At 35.7% G+C, this 27,253-nt stretch overlaps 1 protein-coding gene and 1 pseudogene across 2 annotated transcripts; both read left to right on the top strand.

Moving 5' to 3' along the window:
- Positions 1 to 2,672: 2,672 nt before the first annotated feature.
- On the top strand, positions 2,673 to 18,665 carry LOC132641625 (multicopper oxidase LPR1-like; annotated as a pseudogene).
- A 138-nt stretch (positions 18,666 to 18,803) lies between these two features.
- On the top strand, positions 18,804 to 25,929 carry LOC132641626 (uncharacterized). Of its 2 annotated transcripts, none has more exons than XM_060358670.1 (9): positions 18,804 to 19,081; positions 19,506 to 19,640; positions 21,030 to 21,146; positions 21,694 to 21,822; positions 22,330 to 22,506; positions 22,605 to 22,745; positions 23,214 to 23,399; positions 24,596 to 24,667; positions 25,663 to 25,929. In XM_060358670.1, the coding sequence occupies exons 1-9, from the start codon at positions 18,956 to 18,958 to the stop codon at positions 25,822 to 25,824; spliced, it is 1,245 nt and encodes a 414-aa protein (XP_060214653.1). In that variant the 5' UTR covers positions 18,804 to 18,955; the 3' UTR covers positions 25,825 to 25,929. The 2 variants fall into 2 exon arrangements, with proteins under 2 accessions (XP_060214653.1, XP_060214652.1); XM_060358669.1 differs by having other exon boundaries at positions 19,503 to 19,640.
- The last annotated feature ends 1,324 nt before the right edge of the window (positions 25,930 to 27,253 follow it).

Here is a 27,253-nt window from a genome sequence, read left to right as displayed (position 1 = left end):
TATTAATTTGCACTATTTTTATGCATATATATATACTATGTTCAAAACACGATTAATATAACATCGTAGTTTGTACTCCGTATCTAAAACTTTAGTATATTAGTGTTTACTATGAATACAAAGTCTGCACTTTTTTTTTGACATTTTTTTTTAATATGGGGTTCACTTTTTTTTTTTTTTTTTTATATTGCTTGATTTTGTTAATATGGGGTCCACCTTTTTTTACAGTGAGTTTGGAGATGGTGGGTTCCACCTTTTTTTTTATGCTATGTATTTAAAACTTTATTATATTAGTGTTTGCTACGAATACGCACATGGCAATGAATCCATCATTATTGACTTAATGAGCTACTTTGGAAATTACATGAATATTGTTTGATTTTTTTAATACGGGGTGCACTTGTTTTTTTAACATTATTAATTTGCACTATTTTTATGCATATATATAATATATATATATATATATATATATATATATATATATATATATATATATATATATATATATATATATATATATATATATATTTAATATGGGGTGCACTTTTTTTTTGGACATTATTAATTTGCACTATTTTTATGCATATATATATATATATATATATATATATATATATATATATATATGCATAAAAAAATAAATTGTGGGCCCCACATATATTAAACAACAACTAATTAAAAAAAATTGTGGGCCCCATATATATTAAACAACAACTAATATTAAAAAAAATGTGGGCCCCATATTAAACACCATGCGTATTCGTAGCAAACACTAATATAATAAAGTTTTAAATACGGAGCACAAACTACAATGTTATATTAATCGTGTTTTGAACATAGTTTCCCATATTGACAAAATCAAGCAATATATATATATATATAAAAAAAAAGTGAATCCCATATTAAAAAAATAAACAATGCCAAAAAAAAAAGTGCAGATTTTGTATTCTTGGCAAACACTAATATAATAAAGTTTTAGATACGGAGCACAAATTACAATGTTATATCAATCGTGTTTTGAACATAGTATATATATATATATATATTATATGCATAAAAATAGTGCAAACTAATAATGTCCAAAAGAGTGGCTCCATACTAAACAACACCAAGCAATATAAAAAAAAAAGAAACTATATAAAGCATGGGTTTAGACCCATGCTTCATCATCCGTTGTCCCTTAAAAAAGAAAGGGTGGGCCCCATACTAAATAACACCGAGCAATAAAAAAAAAGGAAGAAAAAAAGTGGAATTCACCACATCCAAACGCACGACAAAAAAAAAAAGTGGACCCCATATTAACAGAATCAAGCAATATTAAAAAAAAAAGTGAATCTCATATTAATAAAACAAACAATGTTAATAAACAAATGCTTAGAAAATCAAACAATTAAATCAATAATGATGGACTCATTGTCACATGCGTATCAACCCATTAGTGAGAGCAAATGAAATTATTGTACAACAACATACTTAAAATACTTATATATTAAAATAAGATAGAATTTAATTACTTTTTCATTTTTTCCTTACTCTAATAAATGTGAAAAAAAATTTGGGCCCCATATTAAACACCATGCGTATTCGTAGCAAACACTAATATAATAAAGTTTTAAATACGGAGCACAAACTATAATGTTATATTAATCGTGTTTTGAACATATTATCCCATATTGACAAAATCAAGCAATATATATATATATATATATATATATATATATATATATATATATATATATATATATATAAAAGTGAATCTCATATTAAAAAATAAACAATGTAAAAAAAAAAGTGCACACTTTGTATTCTTAACAAACACTAATATAATAAAGTTTTAGATACGGAGCACAAATTACAATGTTATATCAATCGTGTTTTGAACATAGTATATATATATCCAAAAGGGTGGGCCCCATACTAAACAACACCAAGCAATATAAAAAATAAAAATAAAAAAAAGAAGAAACTATATAAAGCATGGGTTTACACCCATGCTTTAAACACAACTACATAGTATATATATATATATATATATATAATTATTATTATTATTATTATTATTATTATTAATATTTAAACACAACTACATATACATAGATACACTATAATTCGAAATGTTAGGCCCGTGCGTAACACGGACATAGGCCATCTAGTAAGTAGTAGAAATATGATAATAGACAGAGTTTATTAAATATTTAACAAAAACTAAATATATTCACTTTTGATAAGCTTAAAAAATGAAACCGCTTATATTTAAAGAGTTACTTTGACCGACCTAAGAATTTGTCATTTTGCCATCGAATAATCTAAAACTTTTCAACTTTCCATATAAATACATTTTTGGGGGCTGAGTTCAATATAAATCCTTTTAGTGGTTCTTTTTATTGTGAACTAAAAATCAAACTTTGTCCTTTTATATTCTATACACCTACTAAGTCTTCCTTCTTCCTTAAATCAAAGAGATGAAGGGGTTGATGGGGAGAAAATTTAAAGAGTTACTTTGAACCTATACCTAAAGAATCATTTATCATTTTTCCACTTGAATAATTTAAAACTTCTCAACTTTCTATATAAATACATTTTTTGTGTCTGAATTCACTATATATCCTTTTCATGGTTCATTTTATTGTGAAATCAAAACCAAACTTTGTCCTTTTATATTTCTACACACATAGTCTTCCTTGTTTCTTCTTCCTTGAATCAAAGAGATGAAGGGAATGATGGGGAAAATGTTATTTTTGGTGTATGTAAATTTGTTGGGAACTTTCATGGCTTCAACAATGGCAAAAGATAAACCTATAAGCCCTTCAAGATTAAAAATCTTTGTTGATAAACTCACAGATATGCCAAGAATCAAAGGTTATGATGTTATCAATGGTGTTAATGTCCCTAAGTCTTTCGAGATTGGCATGTACCATAAGAACCGGGTAAGTTAGTTAGAACCGGGTAAGTTAGTTATTACGTCTTCTGTTTCGTTTCACGTAACACTATTTTTCTCGATAAATAATTTCAAAATAGGCAAAAGACATAAATTAACCCTGAAACTATACCCCAAATGTCGATATCACACTTAAACTTTACTAGTGACCTATTACACACCTAATATATGAAAAAGTGATATTATTTATCCCCTGACGCACATATAACCAGTCACATGGTGAGAAGTTTTACACACTCTTTCGCCACATCAGCACCATGTCAACACCACGTCGTAAATATAGGGGAGTGAAATGAAATTTTAATAATTGAAAAAACTAATTTTTAAATTTTAATACTGAAATGAAAAATTATAATTAACTTTTTTGTTAGATTTTAATAAAAAACTCTTTTTTATCACTCCTTCTCCTCCATTTCACTCCCCCCCTCCCCCCCAAACCCTTCTTCTTCATTAGCGCCCACCCCCCCTCCCCCCCTTCCCAACCCCAAATTACATAAAATCCTCCCATAATTACATCTTCTCCATTATTAAACAATCTCACCACCCCATTTCACTAGAACCATCATATCCGCCACCACCTCCACCACCAATTTCACCACAACCATATCTGCCACCACCAAATTTGCCACCACCATATCAGCCACTACCACCACAATCAATTTCATCACCACCATATCCATCACCACCGTCAAACCTACCATCAAACCCACCACCACAAAATAAAATAAAAATAACCACAAATTTCACCACCCATAACCAAATCAACCCTTAAATCGCTTCACAACTACTGTCACTATAAGAAATTGCAAACAATCACCATAAATTCAAGATCCGCAACTAAATTCACCACCAAAATTACATCACCACCATCCAAAATTCAGTTTTGTTCCCCCTTTTTTGCAATACAATTCAATTTTATTCACCACCGGTTGTGCTTATGGGTGGATTAGGCTCAAATGTGCATTGTAAATTTGGCGTTTGGACAATTATTCCTCCACCGTTGCCACCGCCACCGCCTGAAATCAGTGACCTGCAAGCTCTTTTTTTAATTTTTTTTATGAACACTTGCAAGCTCCATTATTCACTGTTATTAATACTCTCCACAATTATCTCTTAACTATAAATCTTGACATCTTCCACATCAAGAGAAAAAGAATCTTCCTTGTATTTTCTCTATCTAGTCCAAACCCAGACCTACTCTCTCGTTGTAGGTAAGTAGACGAAGGGTTTGGGGGTGGCGTGAAGGTGGAGGAGAAGAGGGTTGGTGGTGATGAAATGGAGAACGAGGATAAAGGTAGCTTTTCCTTCCAAATGGGAAAAACTAAGATAAAAAAATTCTCCCCATGGAGCGTAAGAGAAGGGGGAGGAGACGAGCTCGACGGAGCTCTGACGGAGGTGGAAGTGAAGAAGAATATGAGGGATGGGGTGGGGGTTACAAAAAATTGAATTTTACAATAAAAGAAAAAGGAAAAATAAATAATATATAACCAAAATGTGCCTCCTTTTTTATTATTTTTATATATTGTGCTACATCAACTCTCAGGGGGTAAATAATATCACTTTTTCATATATTAGGTGTGTAATAGGTCACTAGTAAAGTTTAAGTGTGATATCGACATTTGGGGTATAGTTTCAGGGACAATATTTTACTTGTCCCTCCGTTCAATTTTACTTGTCCAGTATTCTAAAAATAGATTTTTGTTATAAAATGAAGCTAAAAGAGTCACAATATTAAAGGATGAAAACCATAGAAATAGAATGACAAAAGAGGAGAGATTTTTACTATTCTTCCAAAATGTGTTACAAGTGTATTTCATATGAAAACTTATGCCTCTATTTATAGTGCTACATATGCATTCAATATATGAGAAAATGGAGGAACCATTAAGATGGTGGAGGAAAATGGAGGAACCATTACGATGGTGGAGGAAAATGGAGGAATCATTAAGATGGTGGAGGAGAAGCATTATATTTGTGTATTGGACATCCATAATATATTTCATAACACTCCCACTTGGATGTCCATAGATGATGTGCATCGTTAAAAACCTTATTGGGAAAAACCCTGTGGGAAAAAGCCTCGATGAAGAAAAAAAAAAGTACACATATCTAGTAATACGCTTTGAGAGCTGCCTCATTAAAAACTTTACCAAGAAAACCCAATGGGACAAAACTTGGTTAAGGAAAAAAGAGTACAATGCGTATTTCACTCCCCCTGACGAAGACCAATATTCAGATGTCGGAGTCTTCACATTCCAATCTTGAATATCATCTTCTCAAGAGTTGAAGTTGGCAAAGATTTGGTGAACAAATCTGCAGGATTGTCACTTGAACGAATTTGTTGCACATCAATATCACCTTTCTTCTGGAGATCATGTGTGAAAAATAACTTTGGTGAAATGTGCTTCGTTCTATCTCCTTTTATAAATCCTCCTTTTAATTGAGCTATGCATGCAACATTATCTTCATATAATACTGTGGGTAATTTTGTATCACACTTCAAGCCACATCTTTCTCTGATGAAATGTATCACTGATCTCAACCACACACATTCTCTACTTGCTTCATGAATGACTATTATCTCAGCATGATTCGAAGAAGTAGCAACAATGGACTGCTTTGTGGATCGCCATGATATAGCAGTACCTCCGCATGTAAACAGATAGCCTGTTTGAGATCGAGCTTTATGTGGATCAGATAAATAACCTGCATCTGCATAACTAACAAGATCTGTACTACCTTTGTTAGTATAAAACAGACCCATATCACTAGTTCCATTCAGATATCGCAATATATGCTTAACTCCGTTCCAATGTCTTCGTGTAGGAGAAGAGCTATATCTTGCTAGTAAATTAACAGAGAACGCTATGTCAGGTCTTGTAGCGTTAGCAAGATACATAAGTGCACCAATTGCACTAAGATATGGTACTTCAGGACCAAAAAGCTCTTCATTTTCTTCTTGAGGTCGAAACGGATCTTTACTCACTTCAAGTGAGCGAACAACCATTGGAGTACTTAAAGGATGCGCATTGTCCATGTAAAATCTTTTTAAAACCTTTTCGGTATAAGCAGATTGATGGATAAGGATCCCATCTGTCAAATGTTCAATCTGCAAACCAAGACAAAGTTTTGCTTTTCCCAGATCTTTTATCTCAAATTCTTTCTTTAAATATTCAATCGCCTTTTGGATCTCTTCTAGAGTTCCAATTAGGTTTATGTCATCAACATAAACAGTGATTATAACGAACTCCGATTTTGCTTTCTTAATAAAAACACATGGACAAATGGTATCATTTATATAACCTTATTTTACCAAGTACTCACTGAGGCGATTGTACCACATGCGCCCTGATTGTTTTAGACCATACAACGATCTTTGTAATCTGATTGAATACATCTCCCGAGACTTTGAGTTAATTGCTTCAGGCATTTTAAATCCTTCAGGAATTTTCATATAGACTTCATTATCAAGTGAGCCATAAAGGTAAGCTGTAACCACATCCATCAGATGTATTTCAAGGTTTTCATGTACAGCTAAACTGATGAGATATCGAAATGTTATGCCATCCATAACTGGTGAATATGTTTCTTCATAGTCGATACCGGGTCATTTAGAGAATCCTTGTGCAACAAGGCGTGCCTTGTATCTCACAATTTCATTTCTCTCATCTTTTTTCGCACAAAAACCCATTTATGGCAATTGGTTTTACACCATTAGGCGTTTGGACTACAGGTCCAAAAACCTCACGTTTGGCAAGTGAATTCAATTCTGATTGAACTGCCTCTTGCCATTTTGGCCAATCATAGCTTCGTCGACATTCTTCGATAGATTGGGGTTCTTGATCGTCAATGTCTTTCATAATATTTAGGGCAACATTATATGCAAAAACATTATCCACCATAATCTTCGATCGATTCAAATTTATCCCATCACCAGAAGAACTCAATGATAGTTCTTTATTTACTTGAGTCTCGGGTTCCCTAATATCTTCAGGAGTATCAGGATTAGTCAGATCTTGAATAACTTCATGATATTCTTTCATAGTGTCATTTTGATCATTTTTCGTGTTTTTTTTTTCTAGGATTTTTATCCTTAGAACCCAATGGCCTACCACGCTTCAGGCGTGCATGAGATTCAGAGGCTATGACACTAGTAGATTTTCCCTTTGGGACATCAATTCGGATAGGCACATTCTTTGCAGGGATATGTGACTTAGTTATCCTTTTCAAATCAGTAAATGCGTCTGGCATTTGATTTGCTATTTTTTGCAAGTGAATGATCTTCTGGATCTCCTGTTCACATATGGGGGCACGTGGATCAAAATGAGATAGTGATGGAACTTTCCACACAATTTCTCTTTTGTTTTCTTTTCTCTCTCCCCTTAATTGTGGAAAATTTGTTTCATCAAATCGACAATCTGCAAATCGGGCAGTGAATAAATCTCCCGTCAATGGCTCAAGATAGCGAGTAATAGAGGGTGATTCAAACCCAACATATATACCTAACCTTCTTTGGGGGCCCATCTTAGTACGCTGTGGTGGTGCTACAGGCACATATACAGCACAACCAAAGATTCGGAGATGAGCAGTATTTGGTTCATGACCAAATACTAATTGTGACGGGGAGTATTTATTATAATGAGTCGGTCTGAGGCGAATAAGAGATGCTGCATGTAAGATAGCATGTCCCCAGACGGTAGTGGACAACCGTGTTTTCATAAGTAGTGGTCTTGCTATCAATTGTAGTCGTTTAATAAATGACTCAGCAAGGCCATTTTGGGTATGGACATGTGCTACAGGATGTTCAACTTTTATCCCAACTGATAAACAATAATCATCAAAAGATTGAGACGTAAATTCTCCGGCATTGTCGAGACGTATAGCCTTAATGGGATAATCCGGACACTGTGCCCTTAAGCGTATTATTTGTGCCAATAATTTCGAAAACGCCAGGTTTCGAGACAATAGGAGGCACACATGAGACCATCTTGAAGATGCGTCTATTAGGACCATAAAATATCTGAATGACCCACAAGGTGGATCAATAGGTCTACATATATCCCCATGTATACGTTCTAGAAAAGCAGGGGATTCAATGTCAACTTTCATTGGTGATGGCTTAGCTATCAACTTACCCTGGTAACAAGCAACACATGAAAATTCACCACTTTCAAGAATCTTCAGGTTCTTAAGTGGATGCCCATTTGAATTTTCAATAATTCGTCTCATCATTATTGATCCAGGGTGACCTATTCGGTCATGCCAAAGCATAAAAGTACTTGAATCATTAAACTTCTGGTTTACGATCGAGTGTGCTTCAATTGTACTATTTTTTGCATAATACAGACCAGAAGACAAAGTTGGCAATTTCTCCAAAACATATTTCTGGCCGGAGACATTCTTTGTAATGGAAAGATATTCATCATTTATTTCGTTTAATGTCTCAGCGTGATATCCATTACGGCGGATATCTTTGAAACTTAACAAGTTTCTTGGGGATTTAGAAGAGAATAATGCATCTTCTATAACAAGTTTCGTCCCCTTAGTCAGAAATATAGTAGCTTTTCTGGAGCCTTCAATCAATTTTGAATTTTCAGAAATTGTATTAATATTTCCCCTTTTTCTATGCAAGTGAGAAAAATATTTCTCATCTTTGAATATGGCATGTGTTGTTCCACTATCAATCACACAAATATCTTCATGATTGGTCATTGATCCAAATAAAATTTGAGGAATTTCTATAGATTCTTCAAAATGAAATAATAGATAAAGTGAATATCAAAGTAGATATTATGATTAGGTAAAGCATTACACACATTTTATTACATATATTACTATTTAAACAAAGCATTACACACACTTCATTTACATAAACATGGAAACATAACCACATACAAACGACACGTATGAAATATCTAAGTTTTTACAGATCCATCACCGATCAAATGATCTATTTTCCCTTCAGGGAGTTCAAAGAAATCTGCCACATCTAGATGCATGGGCTCAACATTATCTTCAGAAATAAAATTTGCTTCGGTATCCTTTTCTGCCCTTTTGAGAGAGGCTTGATACAAATCAACTAGGTGCTTTGGCGTACGACAGGTACGTAACCAGTGCCCCTTTCCTCCACATCGGAAGCATTTATTTTCTGAATTTTTCTTTTGCACAGCTTTATGCTTTTCATCCTTCCTTTTACACTGCTGGTGGTGAAGGATATTATTTGGTGCAAGATGAGAATCATGATTAAAATTCCTTCCTCGACCACGACCATGACCACGACTGGGGCCACAACCTCTTTCACGCCTAGAATGACGAAAATTTACCTCATTCACTTCAGGGAATGGGGCAGTACCAGTGGGTCGGCTTTCATGATTTTTCATTAATAATTCATTATGTTGTTCAACCACTAAAAGATGTGCTATTAAATCAGAATATTTCTTGAATTTCATCTCTCGGTATTGCTGCTGCAAGAGCATACTCGAGGCAGGAAAAGTGGAGAATGTTTTCTCCAGCATATCATGATCAGTAATATTTTCACCACATAATTTCAACTGAGAAATAATTTTAAACATGGCGGAATTATATGCCTTAATAGATTTAAAATCTTGTAGCCTTAAATGGAGCCAATCAAAACGTGCTTGTGGAAGTATGACCATCTTCAGGTGGTCATATCTATCTTTTAAATTATTCCACAGAGTAAGAGGATCTTTAACAGTGAGATATTCCATTTTCAAGTCCTCATCAAGGTGATGGCGGAGGAATATCATAGCCTTGGCACGGTCTTGGTTTGATGCCTCATTTTTATCTTTGATGGTGTCTGCCAGACCCATCGCATTAAGGTGAATTTCGGCGTCAAGAATCCAAGACATATAGGTATTGCCGGATATATCTAAAGCTACAAATTCACGTTTGGTAAGATTTGCCATTAGTAAAGAAAGATAGAAAATCAATACCTTCGAGGCTTTAAAGTATTTGCTCGGAACGGCAGAGTCTCGTGCTGATAACGTGTTATAAAATGAAGCTAAAAGAGTCACAATATTAAAGGATGAAAACCATAGAAATAGAATGACAAAAGAGGAGAGATTTTTACTATTCTTCCAAAATGTGTTACAAGTGTATTTCATATGAAAACTTATGCCTCTATTTATAGTGCTACATATGCATTCAATATATGAGAAAATGGAGGAACCATTAAGATGGTGGAGGAAAATGGAGGAATCATTAAGATGGTGGAGGAGAAGCATTATATTTGTGTATTGGACATCCATAATATATTTCATAACAATTTTCACTTTTACTTGTCACTTTTAGCATATCAAGACAAGACAATTTCTTTTTTCCTGATTTACCTATAGTACTAATTACTCATTTCAAAAACATTTTTCAAATCCATTAAAAATATGCACCAATTAATATAAGTATCATGGTAAAATATGCACATTATTTATTTCTTAAGGGAGTGCAATATCAATGCATAGTGGACAAGTAAAAGTGAACAGAGGGAGTATTTTGTATAAAGTATTACTATAATTACTGGGTACTATAAATGAATCAAATTCTTTAAAGATCAATTACACTATCTTTTACTACATCACTAAACTAACAATAATAAAAACTTTCTTCCAGACAGTTTCATTATTTTTTGTTGTTTAATTTAACTTTATTAGATCTAAATCACATACGCTGACAATCTAAGAAATATTTACATAATTAGTACTCTCTCTGTCCCAAAAAGATTGTCTTAGTTTGATTTGACGCGGAGTTTAAAAAATAAATGAAGACTTTTGAAATGTATGATCTAAAACAAGCCTCATATATTTGTGTCAATCTTTTTGAGACAAACTAATAAGGAAAGTAAGACAATTTTTTTGAGATGGAGGGAGTATTACTTTAGTTTGTTATTGTAAATCACTCATCATCTGGGATAGTAAATTCCTCTTCATCTTTAATTTGAAGTTTCAGATATGAGAATAGAATCCCCTTTTCCCTTTTAAGTGAAATTTCCGACGCTAATCAGGATAAGTTGGGCAGCCCCCAAGACGAGTACCAAACACCAGGTGAAAAACAAAAAAGTTACTCATCATTTATTCTAAGTTACCTATCAAATATTATATAGATTCATTTGTAATTATTTCTAAGTAATCCGATCGTGCATACAGTTCATTTATAGAAGTTAAACTCTTAGGGCTCATTTAGTACAAGGGATAAGGATAAATAGTCCCGGGATTATATTCGAGATGAGTTTATTCCACGTTTGGTTGGAATAAAATTACGGTATAACTAATCTCGGGATTAGTTATCCCGGGGTTGTAGTGTTATTTTAACCCTGTGGAAGAGTGAAATAACTAATTCCGGGATAAGTAATCCCAAAATAAGTTATTTTGGAATAATTTATTTCCAACCAAACGGCCCTTAGTAATATATATATTTTTTGCTTTATGCAGAAATTCCATAGGGACCTTCGTGCAACTTCAGTGTTTGCATATGGTACATCGCGGCACACAGCAACAATCCCTGGTCCTACAATCGAGGCCCTTCATGAGTTGACTCTTATATTAAGTGGAAAAATTACCTCCCTTCAAAACACATACTTCCATGGGACCCAACAATTCCCACTGCTACACGCCTACACTTATTTCCAAAAAGGGAATTCCTACTGTAGTGCATGGAATCGATAAACCACAAAGTGATGGACACTCTGAAGCATGGTTCACGAGAGGATTCAAAGACCATGGACCAAAATGGACAAATAAAGAGTACCGCTATCACAATTTGCAACATCCTGGAACTATGTGTTACCATGATCATGCGATGGGGTTGACTAGGATCAATATTTTAGCTGGTCTAATGGGTGCCTATGTTATTCGACAGCCGAGCGTCGAGGGGCCGCTTGGATTGAGTTATATGGTGAAGAATATGATCTTTCGTTGGTTGTTTTCGATCGCATTTTTCGTTCAAACGGTTCGATTTACTTGAATTCTATGGGAAATGAATTCTATGGGAAACAATCCTTCATACATCCTCACTGGCAACCTGAATATTTCGGTGATGTAATCATTGAAGAAAACTATAACTGGAATATAATTTTAGAAGCTTTAGGTTGGGCTTCTCTTTCTCTGTTTATACGATGACAGCCATGGATTATATACAACTCATTAGTATCCTTACCATCCTATGTCTCCTATCTTATCTCTATCTCTAAGATAGTTTACATACATCAAATACATATAAGAGGAGTCTCCTAACTAGGACACCAGTAGCACTAGCAAACACAGACAAGTTAGGAGTCTTTGTATGGTTGTCTAACATCCCCCCGCAAGCTGGTGTCGGGGTTTGGCACGACGCCCAGCTTGGTCCGTAATGTATGAAACAGGAGCTTGGGCAAAGGCTTCGTGAAAATGTCAGCAACTTGACGCAGTGATGGAATGAACTTTGTCACCATAGCTCCCTGGACGACTTTCTCACGCACAAAATGGTAATCAAGTTCAACATGTTTTGTGCGAGCATGCAACACCGGATTAGTCATGAGGTGCAGAGCGCTAATATTATCCGTGAAGAGCATAGGAGGACGAGATAAAGACAGTCCAATATCCTTCAGAACATAAGTAATCCATGTGAGCTCCGCAGCAAGTGAAGCTAACGACCTCTACTCTGCCTTTGCACTAGATTTGGCCACTGTATTTTGTTTCTTTGAAGACCAGGATATGCAATTTGAGCCAAGGAAGACACAAAGACCTGTAGTGGACCGTCTAGTCAGGGGGCAACTGGCCCAGTCGGCATCCGAAAAACACACAAGATTAAGAGAAGATTGTGCTGAGATGCGAAGTCCAAGCTGCTTAGTGCCAGCAATATAGCAACACTCGTTTAACTCCCGACCAATGAGTGTCAGTTGGTTGGTGCATAAACTGACACAGAAGATTCACTGCGTGAGATATTTCAGGGCGTGTAAGTGTCAAATATTACAATGCACCAACAACACTTCGATATGTCGAGGCATCAACAGTGGCACAAGTAGATTCATGAAGAGTATGTTTTTGAGAAAGTGGAGTATGGAGAGCCCGAGCACCCATCATTTGAGTACGTTCGAGTATATCCGTGGCATACTTATTTTGGCTGAGAAAAAGTCCACCACTGCTGCGGCGAACTTCAATACCAAGAAAATAATGAAGATCACCCATGTTTTTCATTGCAAATCTACTCTTCAGTGTGGCGATAAGCTCAGAGAGGAGGATAGAACTGTTTCCCGTTAATATGATATCATCGACGTACAAGAGAAGCAACAAAGTACCCTTGGATGAGTGCAATACAAAGAGAGATGAATCGGCCTTACTGCAGAAAAACCCAAGGTGAAGAAGATATGAACCGAACTTGTGAAACCAAGCTTTTGGGGCTTGTTTCAGGCCATAAAGAGCTTTCTTGAGCAAGCAAACGTGGTTCGGGAAAATCGGATCTTTAAAACCAGGCGGTTGTTCCATGAAAACTGTCTCATTTAGATCCCCATGTAAGAATGCGTTCTTGACATCTAATTGTTTGATGTCCCAATGTAAGGTCGTGGCAATAGATAGAACAATGCGTATTGTGGTAGCTTTCACGATCGGACTAAAGGTATCTTCAAAGTCGACCCCTTCAATTTGATTGTAGCCCTTAGCAATGAGTCGCGCCTTAAATCTTTCTACAGACCCGTTAGCATGAAGTTTAGTCTTGAATACCCATTTTGAACCGACAACATTCATATGAGGTTCCCGAGGTATCAACACCAAGTCTCATTGGATTGTAGTGCTTGCATTTCATCCCTCATTGCAGCCAACCAGTGTGGTTTTGATAGAGCTTGTTTGATGTTTGTGGGTTCTTTGGTGTCTGGTATGGTAGAAACGGTAAGGGACTGGAAAGATGTATTATGAGAAGCGGTGGTCTTTGTTCGTGTGAGCATGGGATGTGTGTTATTTGGATCGGGTGATCTAGCGTAGTTTCTTGGTGGAGTATGCTGCATAGAATTATTTGGAGGATGATTTGGAGAATTTTCATGGGTAAGGATGGCGCTAGGCAGTGGCGGGAGGTCCACTGGTCTGGTTGACGAAGCACTGGTTGTGCAAGGTGAAGAAGGACTAGAAGTGTCGAGACTCGGGGAACCAGGAATGTGCAGTTCGTTAGGCTGAACTGAAGGAGCTAAGGGGCTTGTCGTAGTGCATGTAATGTCATGGTCAATTGGTTGAAAAAATGTGTTTTCATGGGTAGCAGGGATGTCTAGTGTTTGTTCACTTTGAATTGCATTGTCATCACGTGATACTGGAGCAGATTGCTCCAAAACGTGTTCAAGTGGAAGTGCATCTTCCTCATGTGATGGAGCCAACTCATGTGATGGAGCAGATTTCGTAAAAAAATCCTGAAAGGTAGAGAGGTGCAATGCACTTGAATCTGCAGACAAAGTATCACAAGGAGACACAAATGGTAAGTAGGATTCATCAAAAATAACATGTCGTGAGATGAAAACCTTTTTTGTTTGAGGATGATAACATCTGTATCTCTTGTGAAGTAGACTGTAACCTATGAATACACAAGGGAATGTCTTTGGTTGAAACTTATCTTTATTTTGACCTTTGAGATAGGAGAAACATCTACACCCAAAAACTTTTAAGGTGTTGTAGTCAGGGTCTTCTTCATATAACTTAGAGAATGGAGATTGCATGCTCAATGTAGAAGTAGGCATTCTGTTGATTAGGAAAACTGCAGTCATAAAAGCTTCAACCCAAAGGAACAATGGTAAATTTGCATTAAAAAGCAGAGTTAGCCCGGTTTCAACAATGTGTCGGTGTTTTCTTTCTGCTACTCCATTTTGTTCAGGAGTATGAGGACACGAAATTTATCTTTTGATACCATTGTGAGCCAAGTAATTGATGAAGTTTAGACTATTGAATTCTCCTCTACCATCACACTGAAATACCTTTAGTTTCCTTGAAAATTGATTTTCTACCAGTTTTTGGAAGACTAAAAATGTTGATAGAAAATCAGATTTTTTCTTTAAAGGATAAAGCCAAGTAAATCTTGTGAAATCATCAACAAATATGACATAATACTTTATTCCTTCAGAAGATGCAACAGGAGCAGGTCCCCATAAATCACTATGCACTTTTGCTAACGGTTCAATTTCTCTTTTATTTGACACTTGAAAGGGTAACTTACAACTTTTACCCATTTGACAACTAGTACAAACAGAGAAATCCTTATTCCATCTTTTGACATCAATCAATTTATTGCTATGTAGAAAACTAAGAATTCTAGAATGTGGGTGCCCTAATCTTTGATGCCATATTGTGTCTGAGTTCTTCTTTGCTTTTGTAGTTGTCAATGCCTCATGCAAATTTCCTTCCAAGGTGTATAAGTTAAGCCTTCTATTCCCCATTGCCAGAATTGTTCCCTTTCTCTTGTCCTTAACAATAAAACCTTTGTCAGTAAATTTGATAGAGCAGGGATTATCTGTAGCAAGCTTACTAACAGAAATAAGGTTTTTCTTGAGTCTAGGCACTACAAAGACATCCTTTAAACGTAAGTTTTCACCAATATTTTTATCACCTATGTGTGCGATAGGTAATTTATCACCATTACCTACCATAACAAGATCGGTTCCCTTAAACGGAGATGAATGTGTAAGAGTACCTGAAGATTGCACCATGTGATTGGTAGCACCTGAGTCCATGTAAAGGTGATTGTCATGTTGATCACTCATTGACATAGCTGCTAATGCTTGTGGTACGTCTTGGTGTGCCTGATAAGAATAATCCCACCTATAAAAACAAGAGAGTGTTGTATGGTTGTTCCTTCCACAAATCTGGCAAGGGTTATTTTTTGAGTTCTTCTTTGATTGATTTGCTCCTATGGGGGTGTGTAGTAAACTGTCTTTGATTAAAACCTCCCCCATTACCTCTTCCTCTTTAGTTTCCTCTTCCTCTAAACGAAATTCCACGGCCACGCCTTTGAGTTTTCTGTGCCATGAAGGCTCTGACTGGATTAATGTTAGTTTGAGTCTCGTCTTCTTCTCCATCTTCTCTCATTTCAAAACCCCTAAGGGTATTCACAAACTGAGTAAAGGTAGGGTATGGCGGCTTACCCAACATCACAGTGCGGAGGGTCTTGTATTTACTTCCAAGACCTCTAGCAAAATTAATTACTTTGCTATATTCATCCAATGGTTTGTGTATAGCCATGAGACTATCACAAATCCCTTTGAATTCCTTTATGTATTCATCAATGGATTTGGATCCCAGTTTCACAGTTTGGAGTTGTTGTTTCAACTGAAATTCCTTATCTTTGCTTGCTTGTAAGTAGTTATCCTCAAGACAAGTCCACATCTGTTTTGCAGTTGAACATCCTATAATGAGGAACGTTGAATCTTCTGTCATTGTTCCGGAAAGCCAACTCCTAACAAGAACATCATGTTCTTCCTACTCAGTGAATTTTGGGTTCAGATTGACTATTCCTTTGTCATCCTGCACAGTGTCGGATGGAGGGTCCTCCTTAATGACCTTGTCAATTTTCAATATTTGCATAAGTTGAAGGATTTGTGTCCTCCAAACAAGATAGTTTGATGGTTTTAGCTTAATGGGACAAATTGCAATAAGCTGATGAAGTGAAGAGGGTGAAAGAGCTAGGGTTGTGCTTGTAGATGCGGCTATGGCTGTTTTGAGAGAAAGGAAGGGGCTTCAGGATCGTTGATTTAATTTAGCCTGTGCTCTGATACTATGAAGAAAACTATAACTGGAATATAATTTTAGAAGCTTTAGGTTGTGCTTCTCTTTCTCTGTTTATACGATGACAGCCATGGATTATATACAAGTCATTAGTATCCTTACCATCCTATGTCTCCTATCTTATCTCTTTCTCTAAGATAATTTACATACATCAAATACATATAAAAGGAGTCTCCTAACTAGGACGCCAGTAGCAGTAGCAACCACGGACAAGTTAGGAGTCTTTGTGTGGTTGTCTAACAATCATAGTCAATGACAACGCGTGGCCTTACATGATGGTAAAACAAAGAAAGTATCGGTTTAGGATCATCAATGCTAGCAATGCGAGGTTCTTTAAATTTTTCTTTACCAATAACATGACGTTTATTCACATGGCATCTGATTCAACATATCATGAAGGACCAGTGGAGCTCCATGACCTATTACAGCTCCATCTGAAATTGCTGATGTGATTGTTGACTTTTCAAAGTCAAAGTCATACTCGGTGATCTTAGCCAATGATGCACCCTACCTTTATCTGTCTGGGGATTCAGTCAATGAAGTTAATAGTAAGGTAATGATGTTTGTTAGCGACCCGCATCACGAGGTTGACACAGGACGCATCCCACAAAAACTGATAAAATATCCGTATCTGGACATATCAAAGGCTTCAGATACAAGGTACATAGCTTTTTACGAATACACCAGTGACATTGCTGAGCCTACACATCTATACACCAATGTAAAATAGTTCGAGGCCTCCGTGACTGAGACGCCTAAAGTCGGGATTAGTGAGACTTGGAACGTCATCAATCTAACAGAGGACAATCACCCATTGCACATACATTTAGGTCTATTTGTTGTCTTGGAACAAAGAGAATTGGTCAATCAAAAGAGTTCAAAGCTTGTATGATGAAATTGAATGATGCAATGAAGTGCAAAATTAGCAAGTATTCACCTGGGAAACAGACGGAGGTGCCTCTACATGAGAAAGGGTGGAAAAATGTGTACAAAATGATGCCTGGACACATTACAAAAATATTTTGTGAAATTTTCTTACATCCATTCAAATGAATCATATCCCTTTGATTCAACAACGGATCCTGGCTATGTTTACCATTGCCATGTAAGTTTTCTTAATCCTTAACTTTGCACTTTTCACACACTAAAGTTTTATTTTCTTATCCGGTGTTCGGTACCCGTATTGTATCACCGACTAATTTGGACTCACGCTGTGTAAGGCCATTAAAGAGGAAACACTCCCGATCGAGTTTTTTCATATCCAGGCTCGAACTATAGACCTCTCTGGTTAAGGATGAAGGGGTTTTACTAATCCCCCTACAACCTTTAATGGTCATTAGTTTTCTTCCTTGATTATTATTGCTGCATATAAATTTAACAAATTATAATTGTTATTTAATGATATTCATCTCTTTTCTTTTATGTTTCTTCTTAAATGCAGATTCTTGATCATGAAGATAATGTCATGATGAGGCCTCTAAAGTTTATCAATTGATAAGAAAGGGTCGAATGATGAAAGAGTTAAAAAGAAAGGGCGAATTGATTGTCTTTTCTTTTCTTATTTTTGATAACTCTATTAGTGGGTGCATATACATGTAATGCAATACATATAGGAACTTTGAAATTTCTCAGAGAATTGAACCCACATTTCTTGATGAGCTCATTTGTATAATCCATTTAACATACACTACACTTATCTCGTAGTATCATTTATTTACAGCAGTGACTTTTTTTTTTTTTTTTTAAATGTGAAATCCAAAATTTAGATTTTGTAATCCAAAATTTAGATTAAGTATAGACACATGAGCTAATATGAACTCATTTTTTTAGGGAGAGTCTATCACTATAACTTGCACTCTCAGATGTTGCCTCGGTGTTGCACTATTGTCTCGGCCTGGTGTTCACACTCCAACTCTAATAAATAAATAAAATAAATTACGTGACGTGACAAACATTTAAATTGTATTTACTACGATATATAACTACAGTTTCAAGAAAATTACAAAATGTAGCTATATTTTAAATTTTATAGCCAAATGCACGATACACACGTGCAATGTAAGTACTGATACAGTATGCGCTGCCAAACACAGAAGTAATTATATTGCAAGTAGCTAAAAAATATGAGCAGTAGAATGACATCTTGTAGAACCCCAATAGGTGGAATTGACAAATATAGTACTCCACTATTTATTTAATTCATAAACCTCATATTATCATTATCATCTTTCAAAATTCAGTTAAACTATATACTAGTAGAACACTGGCACCAATGGCAACATTAAGCCTCAATCTTTATTCACCTTCAATAGGTCATAAATGTCTTTTCCCTAAATCCCACAATTCACCTTCCAATTTCAGAATTTCATGTTCTAGCTCATTCTTGCAAAATAAAAAGGTACAATTTTTATTCACCAAGACTTGATTTTTTATTTTTATTTTGTTTAAATTTCAAGAAAAGATATTTATTGTGGAACCAATTGAGTTCATTGTTGTTTGGGTGTGTTTTGATGGTTATTGAAGCAGTTTAAGAGACAATATACAAGTGTTACAATTTTTATTCACCAAGACTTGATTTTTTTATTTTTTTTGGTTTGAATTTCAAGAAATCCTATTTTCTGCATACCCAATTGAGTTTATTGTTATGTATGTGTGTTTTTGAGCAGTTTAAGAGACAGTATACAAGTGTGACAATATTTATTCACCAAGACTTGATTTTTCTTTTTAATTTTTTTTGGTGTGAATTTCAAGAAATCATATTTTCTGCATACCCAATTGAGTTTATTGTTATTTGAGAGTGTTTTTGATGGTTATTGAAGCAGTTTAAGAAGGATTATACAAGTGTGATGATAGTGCCAACGGGTGTAGGAGCAGCCATTGGTGGATATGCTGGTGATGCTTTGCCTGTCGCTCGAGCTCTTTCCTCTGTTGTTGACTGCCTTATCTCTCATCCTAATGTATGATTCTTTTTTTTATTAGCAGTTTCTTTTTTCTTTCCTTTGATGGTCTTGATGGAATTTTACTTTGTGTATACCCTTATGCGGAGTTTAGTATTTAGTTCTCCTAAATCTGGCAAACGTTGTTGATACTTATGTAGGCCTGTATGGTCGAGACTCGAGAACCATGAGGTCTTAGGTTCGCCAAAAGAACACTAAGTGATTTCTTCTCATTTGTCCTCTAAGCCTTGATGGCCAGAGTTACCCAATACCTGTGATAGTAAGAGGTGATAGGCAACCAGTGGAATAATCGAAGTCCATACAAGCTGGCTCCAATACCACCGTAATGATTTTTTTAATTAGGTCTGTATCTGCAGACAATGTGCTCACCTTTGATAATTTTAAAACTATTAGCTGAGCATTTATTATAGTGTTTGAATAAGGACTGGCATGAAAGAGTTTGATGAAGGAGCTAATCTATCCGTCTAAAACTACACATTGCATATAAAATTGTATATAGAATCGTTGATGGAAGCTAAGATATTAAGAATTCAATGTACGGAAACTTCAACTGGAACTTAATTTATTGACTGCTGGTTTGCGACTTTGAAGTGCAGGTGGTAGCTTTAGAAAAATTCTTAGGCTTTGAGTGTGGTTTGTCTTTAATATTATAGTGCATTTATAGAGAAAATGATGCAGGATCACTACACCTAATGTTAGGCGTCTGCTCTGCTTCAAAGGATATTGTGGAAGCAATGAATCCTATTCAACATTCATACACTGCTGACATGGTGTTTGACTACTGCAAATGAAAATGAAATTGGTTCGTAGGCTTTTATAGGAAGTTGACACTGGAAAATGGGAAATTTGGTAAAGATTTTTTAATTAGCTTGAATGTCGACTTCTCCTTACTTCCTAGTTCCTGATCATTCTACTGGATATAGCATTTTGGACCTATAATACTTTGAACCATGCTTTCCTCAGTTATTTTTAATAGTCTCTGCAACATTGCATTTACAATCTGTACTATTGCACTTCCTAGCTGAGTCTCTAACCTAAAAATCTTAGTATATCACATAATATGTTTGTGGAAAAATAATAACAATATGGAGAGGCAAGTCAAGGAACTGAGCAATTTGATGGGATTAGATCCAGAACGATAAACACTGAAAATATTTCATGTACTTTAGGGCCAAAATAGAGTCAGTTCTAGTTGTTTCTTTAAATTGTCAATAAAATAAGGAGTCAACATTCAAAACATCGGATCAGGAGAACAAAAGTGGTCGAAACTTTGTGGCATAATTGCACGGATGAAGTAACTTAAGCTGTTAATCTAGAGTGGGAAACACGGTGTACGTTTTGGTTTCACATGCGTTATCCTAGCTCTCTGTAAAATTTTAAGTCATACAGGTTCTTAATGCAGCGATGCTGTACTGGCCCATGCCGAATGCTCTCTATGTTGAAGGCTATGCACTTGATCGATTTGCTGAAGGTCTCTGGGCACTGCAACCAGTTCATCAAAATAGGGTATGCTAATATTTTGCCTGCTTATCCTGTTGCTCAGAGCTAGGGGTGTCAAATGGGCGAGTTGGACTGAATTTGGGTTTTTTTTGGGGGGGGGGGGGGGGGGGGTGTCAAAACGGGCTGAGTTTATATGACCCGCCCAAAAGTTACGTGGGCAAAAAGGCTGATCATAACCCAACCCAATTCTTACTAAGTTCAAATTTTCCAATTTTTTCTTTTATAGTTTTTAGTACCTAATAAAACTGTTTTTTTTTCTTTATTATGGCTATATATAAAATATCAAAAAAAAAAAAAGGAAGGTATCTTTTTGAAAATATATTGACAAGGTTTCTATGGGTGAATTTGGGCTACATATCAGCTCAATATTTAAATGGGCTGAGCTAGTAAATAGGCGGGCCACTTGATCGGGGTGGGTAGGTCATGTTTTCATGGGCTAATTTTGCCACCCCTACTCAGAGCCATGTTTGAGTTGTTGCTGTAGTTCTGATGATTCAATGCTTTTATTAGCTGTTCATCTTGCAATCACATTGTGAACTTGTAATATAAGCAGGTGGGATTGGTTTTTGATGCTGGGATAGAAGAAGAGCTTCTTATTCGCCATCTACAAGTAGTTGATGCAACAAGAGCTTCTCTTGGATTGCCAATAGTGGGATACACTGTTACTGATACACCTCTACTGGTATGCTTTTTTATCTTCTAAGTCGAATTTTTGTTGGCTCGATGTAATGCACAGTGAAATCACGTCCGTAGAGATTTAATATCAGAAGAGCAGTATTTGTAGTTTCTCAATCTTAATGCAGAGTCTTTTGGGAATAATATGGAAATATATGACAGCTCATAACTAAATCGATGAGTTCATTTAGTAACTACAGTTAGACCTCTCTATAACAGCCGTCTTCTATAACAACATTTCACTGTAACAACCATGTTTTTTGTGGAAATGATCTTTCATGTTATGTTATATTATATGTTCTCTATAACAGCACTTCGCTATAGCAACAAAAATATATCTGGACAAACAATGTTGTTATAAAGAGGTTTGACTCTATTTCATATCTCATGGTAGATCAGAAATAATCTGATTTTCTTTGGTTTTGATGGCAGTGTGATTATCACATCTATTTATTATTAAGTTCGTGTTAAGTTCTAATATATTGCAAGTAGCTAACACCTGTTGTATATAAAGGTGGAGAAATGGGTTGACCCAACAAGTGGCCAATCAACAGGGAGGATACAGCGTCCAGATTCACTACTGAGAGCTGTGGAGAACTTGCAAAAGGGGTCTAAGGTTAATGCAGTGGCTGTGGTGGCACGCTTTCCAGACGATGATACTGCAGACTTGGATGATTATCGACAAGGAAAGGTATTTATTTGAAACTGTTTATAAGAGAGGAAATTTGTAGTTAATTTTTAGTACTTAAATTCCTGATCTCAATTTATCCTGTACCATTAACTCTACAGGGGATAGATCTTTTGGCAGGTGTGGAGGCTGTTATAAGTCATCTAGTGGTGAAAAATTTTCAGATTCCTTGCGCACATGCTCCTGCAGTATTGCCTCCTCAATTAGATACTTCGCTATGTCCAAAATCAGCTGCTGAAGAGGTTAATTATTTGCCCTTTGAATATAGGAAGATTTAAGCTTTCACCATGTATAATCATGAAAATCGAAGGCGGTGTGTTGTTTAATCATGAAGAAGTTTGTTTTTTCATTAAAAGACTTGGTACTAGTATGTAATAGCCGGGACATATCTCCTCTATATCTTGGTTTGCTACCCGAGCATAGTGCATGATATTTTTTTAGTAGTTTCTTGATAGGTGGTTTTTAAATGTAGTCATTGTAATTGCCATGTTGATGTTCTCTTGCATGAGATTTTCATTTTCAAGAGGAGCTAAATAGTCATAAGATTCTTAAATGCATGCTGATGCAACGTTCTCTTGTGCACTTATAATGAGTAAGAGGAAGATATGACTTAGTTCAGAAAACCATGAAGATGTATAAATTGCTAATACTGCACCTTTTAGTGTCTTTTACATTTGTCATTCTCATAATATCTTACAATGTCCTGACAGATAGGATATACATTCTTGCCATGTGTCCTTGCTGGGCTTAGCAGTGCACCACAGTATTTGGTCAAGGGCAATAATTTTTCGAAGGAGGACTGCATTGTAGCTGGTGATGTTGACAGCGTTATCGTGCCAATCAATGCTTGTGGTGGAGATGGTGCTCTTGCATTTGCCAATCGCAAAAGAAACAAGGTAATTGGCTCTTTATCTGTTTGCATCAACTTGTTGTGTCCAGCGTTTGCTAGGCTTAGAGTAATCCCTTTTAACTGTTGGAAAAAAGAAAAGAGCTCATTCGTCTTCCGTGCAGCTTACACTACTTATCTCTTCTTCCTTTTTGTCATGACAGTGGTACCATATGGTTTGCCTAAACTTCCTCTAATACTACTAATGCTTGATAGAAAACAAATTATTCAAGACATTCTTGGTTTAGTTGTCTTTTATTTTTCTCCTCGTTAGATAAGGCGGAAGTATACTTCCCGTTTTCTTTTTCGTTGGATATAAAGTAAGCTGGAGGGAATGACTTTGCCTGCGAGTTAGGCACTCGTCGGGATTGAGGCAAGGAGAAAATACAACAACAACATACCCAGTGTAATCCCACAAGTGGGGTCTAGGGAGGGTAGTAATCCCACAAGTGGGGTCTAGGGAGGATAGAGTGTACGCAGACCTTACCCTACCTTGGGAGGTAGAGAGGCTGTTTCCGATAGACCCTCGACTTAAGGGGAAAATAAAGGAGAGAATTTAGCAGCTAATGAAGGAACTGCAGCTAATGAAGGAACTGTGAAGTGGTAGAATTTAGCAGATGATGGAGGAGCCAATAGCCTGTTTGGCCAAGCTTCCAATATCTGTTTATTTTGAAAAATGTTTTTTGTCAGAAGTACCTTTTGGAGAGTATCAGTTTGTATTTGGCTAATTATTTGAGAAGTACTTTTGCCAATATTAAAGCAACAATTTGTGTTTGACCAAGGTTCCAAAAATACTTTTGGGAAAAGGCTATTTTTTCAGCTTTCGGAAAACTTTTTTTTTTCTTTTCTAAAAGTTGGGCCAAATGCCTCAACTCTCTAAAATATGTACTTTTTATTTTTTATTTTTAAAAGAAGCAATTTTGACTTCTCAGAAGCCCGAGACATGCTATTATGGGCAGGGAGGAAGAATAAGAGACAGATAACAACCTTTTATTTTCTGGTCATAGTTGGTCAAAGTTTCACTATTCATTTTTGGTCAGTTTGATTTGGGAAGGTGAAGAAGTATGAAGTGATGTTAATTTAAGTGTCTGCCAATAGAATATTGCTTGCAACTCCTAGCCTAGTCATGCTGCCCAAATTAGTCATTTGGGACGGAACAATATTTTCGACAGTAATGCCATTTTCCTATTTGCTCTTATTTTGCAGCCTCTCATAATCGCTGTTGAAGAGAATCAAACTGTTCTGAATGATACACCAGATTCACTTGGTATTGAAGCTGTAAGTTCAAATCTTACTTGCAATACCTTGTTTAAGTTCAAATCTTACTTGCAATACCTTGTTTATTTTCTCATCTTGTCAGTTTTCTACTGGCAAACCCGGGACTTTTTATTTTTATTTTTATAATCTTCTCCTTATTACATCAGGGGAGGGGGAAAGGGGAAGGGAATGCTACACTAGTGTCAGGATTTGAACCCTCCACCTCAACTGTGGAAGGTGGGAGCTCACCAAGTGAGCTAGCCCTCAACCCCAACAACCCGCAACCTAACATCAAGTGCCAATGCCAGTAGCCCGATGTCAATGCATGTGTCGTAAATTCAGTAGAAAGCTGTATTTTTAGCATGTAAAATGCTCAAGGTTCATTTACCGTGCAGCACAAAATTTTCAATAATATAGTTGATGAAAGATATTAAAAGAGGAAAATAAATACTGACCCCCTCTCTCCTCCCCTCCCGGAAAAGGAAGAAAAAAGACTAGTCAACATAAACGTCCATTCCTCTCTTATAGAAATAGGAAGTGTGCCCAAGCTAGTCTTGACACTACCATTATCAAAAGTAATCGGACCTGCGGGTTCTACTTTGTACTTCAAATCTATGCTGCTTGGACTCTTCAAAAGTGTTGCCGCACCCGTGTTGGTTCTTCCACAAATGCACTACTTTTGGTGGATCCAACAAACACTGGTCGGCTTTTTTTAAGAGTCCGAGGAATATAGCTTAAAATCTCCTATTATATCATGCTGCCCCGTGTCGGATCCTCCAAAAATGCACTACTTTTGGAGGATCCGACACGCACCAGTTGGTATGTTTTAAGAGTCCGAGGAACATAGCCTAAAATCTCCTATAATATCACTTTTGGAGGATCGGTCACGCTCCATCAGCAACTTTTAAGAGTCCAAGGAACATAGCTTAAAATCTCCTATTATATATTGCAGTCCTACATAGTTATTTTACCTGAAGATGGATTGGAATATGAGAATGGATTTAATTATTTTGCAGGTGAAGGTCTCAAACTACTGGGAAGCCATAGGTGTAATTGCAGCTCACAAGGCAGGAATAGATCCAAATTCTCTTAGAAGTAATAGAATCAAGAACATTGCACCCATTTCTTTTGTTCCTTCAAATGGTTTTGCTATATCAAGTGCCAAATCATTTGTTTGAGTACAGGAAATTATTGACATTCATCATATTATAAGGATTAATTTGATTTGTACAACCAACTAGGGTTGTGGTGGATGGCTAGGATTCGTCCACCCTTAAACAGAAGTCTCGAATTCAACCTTCCGGTATCGAAAAAAATCCTATTAGGAGGTGCTTCTCCTTAAGGGGCCTTACGTTACACGAATCCGGATTAGTTGGGGTCCCCAATGCGGATACAAACACTAGGTGGAAAACACAAACAACATTGATTTGTACAGCAAAAAGGGTTTCATATTCTTCCTTTTATGTTTCATTGTTATCTTTTGTAGTATCATTAATCAAGTACCATAACATGATCAGCTGATATTTTAATTTTATATCGTTAGTGCATAGATGATAATATTTGCGCAATAGTTGACTGTATTACACAAAGGTTGAATCGCACGCCCTCGAGAACCAATATAGTTGTTACAAATAATATAGACCAGTACACAAATGAAAAGATCCATACCAAAGGCATAAACAGTCCCTTCTTTTTTAATATCTCTACAGGCAAACAGTTGCTTCTTGCATACTTAATACTGGATGGCAGAAATATGATAATGCACCTACTTCAATGACCCGTTAGGTACGACAAATATAGCTAAACAAATGGATAATATATTTTTCACACTCTTAATTCATCATGCAAGTTGCAAGATGTGGATCTAGGATCTCTTTTGTATGACATTTGATTATTTGTCATTTTTAAATTACCTGATAAGTCAACACTTAAAATTTATCGTACCTATTTGCATGATAATTTGTTAAGTCGGTAATCAAATACGTATTTCGTTCAAGTTTATGTGACACGTAATGATACATTCTAAATTTGAAAACAATTAACTTTACACTTTCATTTTACTCTTAATGAGAAGCTTCTATAACTACATAATTGTTATAACATATCTAAGGTAACAAGTTTCCAACATTTTAAAGCCACAAATATATTTAAAACTGCAAATTTTAAAAAAATTATTTTTTTGTTAAACTCCATGTCGACTCAAACTATGTCCCATAAATCGAAACAGAAAAAGTAGGTTTAAGTCTCTATCACATGGTAACAAATTCAATTCAAAGTACTTATGTCTTATTTTTAGACCAAAAATAAAATAAAATCTCTTGCTCCCTTCCTTTCAAGTTATGTGATTATATTTCTTTGTTTTTTTTTTCCTGTCTATTTTAGGAAGAACGATTTTTTTAATTTTTTTATATTGTTTTAATAAATAATTTTTTGATGATACAAAAATTATAATATATTTAAGATTACAAATTTATAATAAAAATTTTCCTTGTCTCTCTTTTTTTTTTTAAAGTTTGGTGTTAAACTATTATAGTAATAATTAAAACGTGTGCTAAAATAGCCATAGTAGAAACTAAAATAGCCACCTCTCTATCTATCTGACTACTC

The sequence above is a fragment of the Lycium barbarum genome, chromosome 5 (genome assembly GCF_019175385.1).
Source record: "Lycium barbarum isolate Lr01 chromosome 5, ASM1917538v2, whole genome shotgun sequence".
Classification (NCBI taxonomy): Eukaryota; Viridiplantae; Streptophyta; class Magnoliopsida; order Solanales; family Solanaceae; genus Lycium; species Lycium barbarum.
This window is presented reverse-complemented; position numbering and strand designations above follow the sequence as displayed.

What these genes read in the sequence shown, in the direction of transcription:
- LOC132641626 (XM_060358669.1), top strand. Translation starts at nt 18,956, where the DNA reads ATGGCAACATTAAGCCTCAATCTTTATTCACCTTCAATAGGTCATAAA. An exon ending in GCCTTATCTCTCATCCTAAT is followed by an intron (nt 19,641 to 21,029) that starts GTATGATTCTTT and finishes TAAGTCATACAG; the next exon opens with GTTCTTAATGCAGCGATGCT. An exon ending in TTACTGATACACCTCTACTG is followed by an intron (nt 21,823 to 22,329) that starts GTATGCTTTTTT and finishes TTGTATATAAAG; the next exon opens with GTGGAGAAATGGGTTGACCC.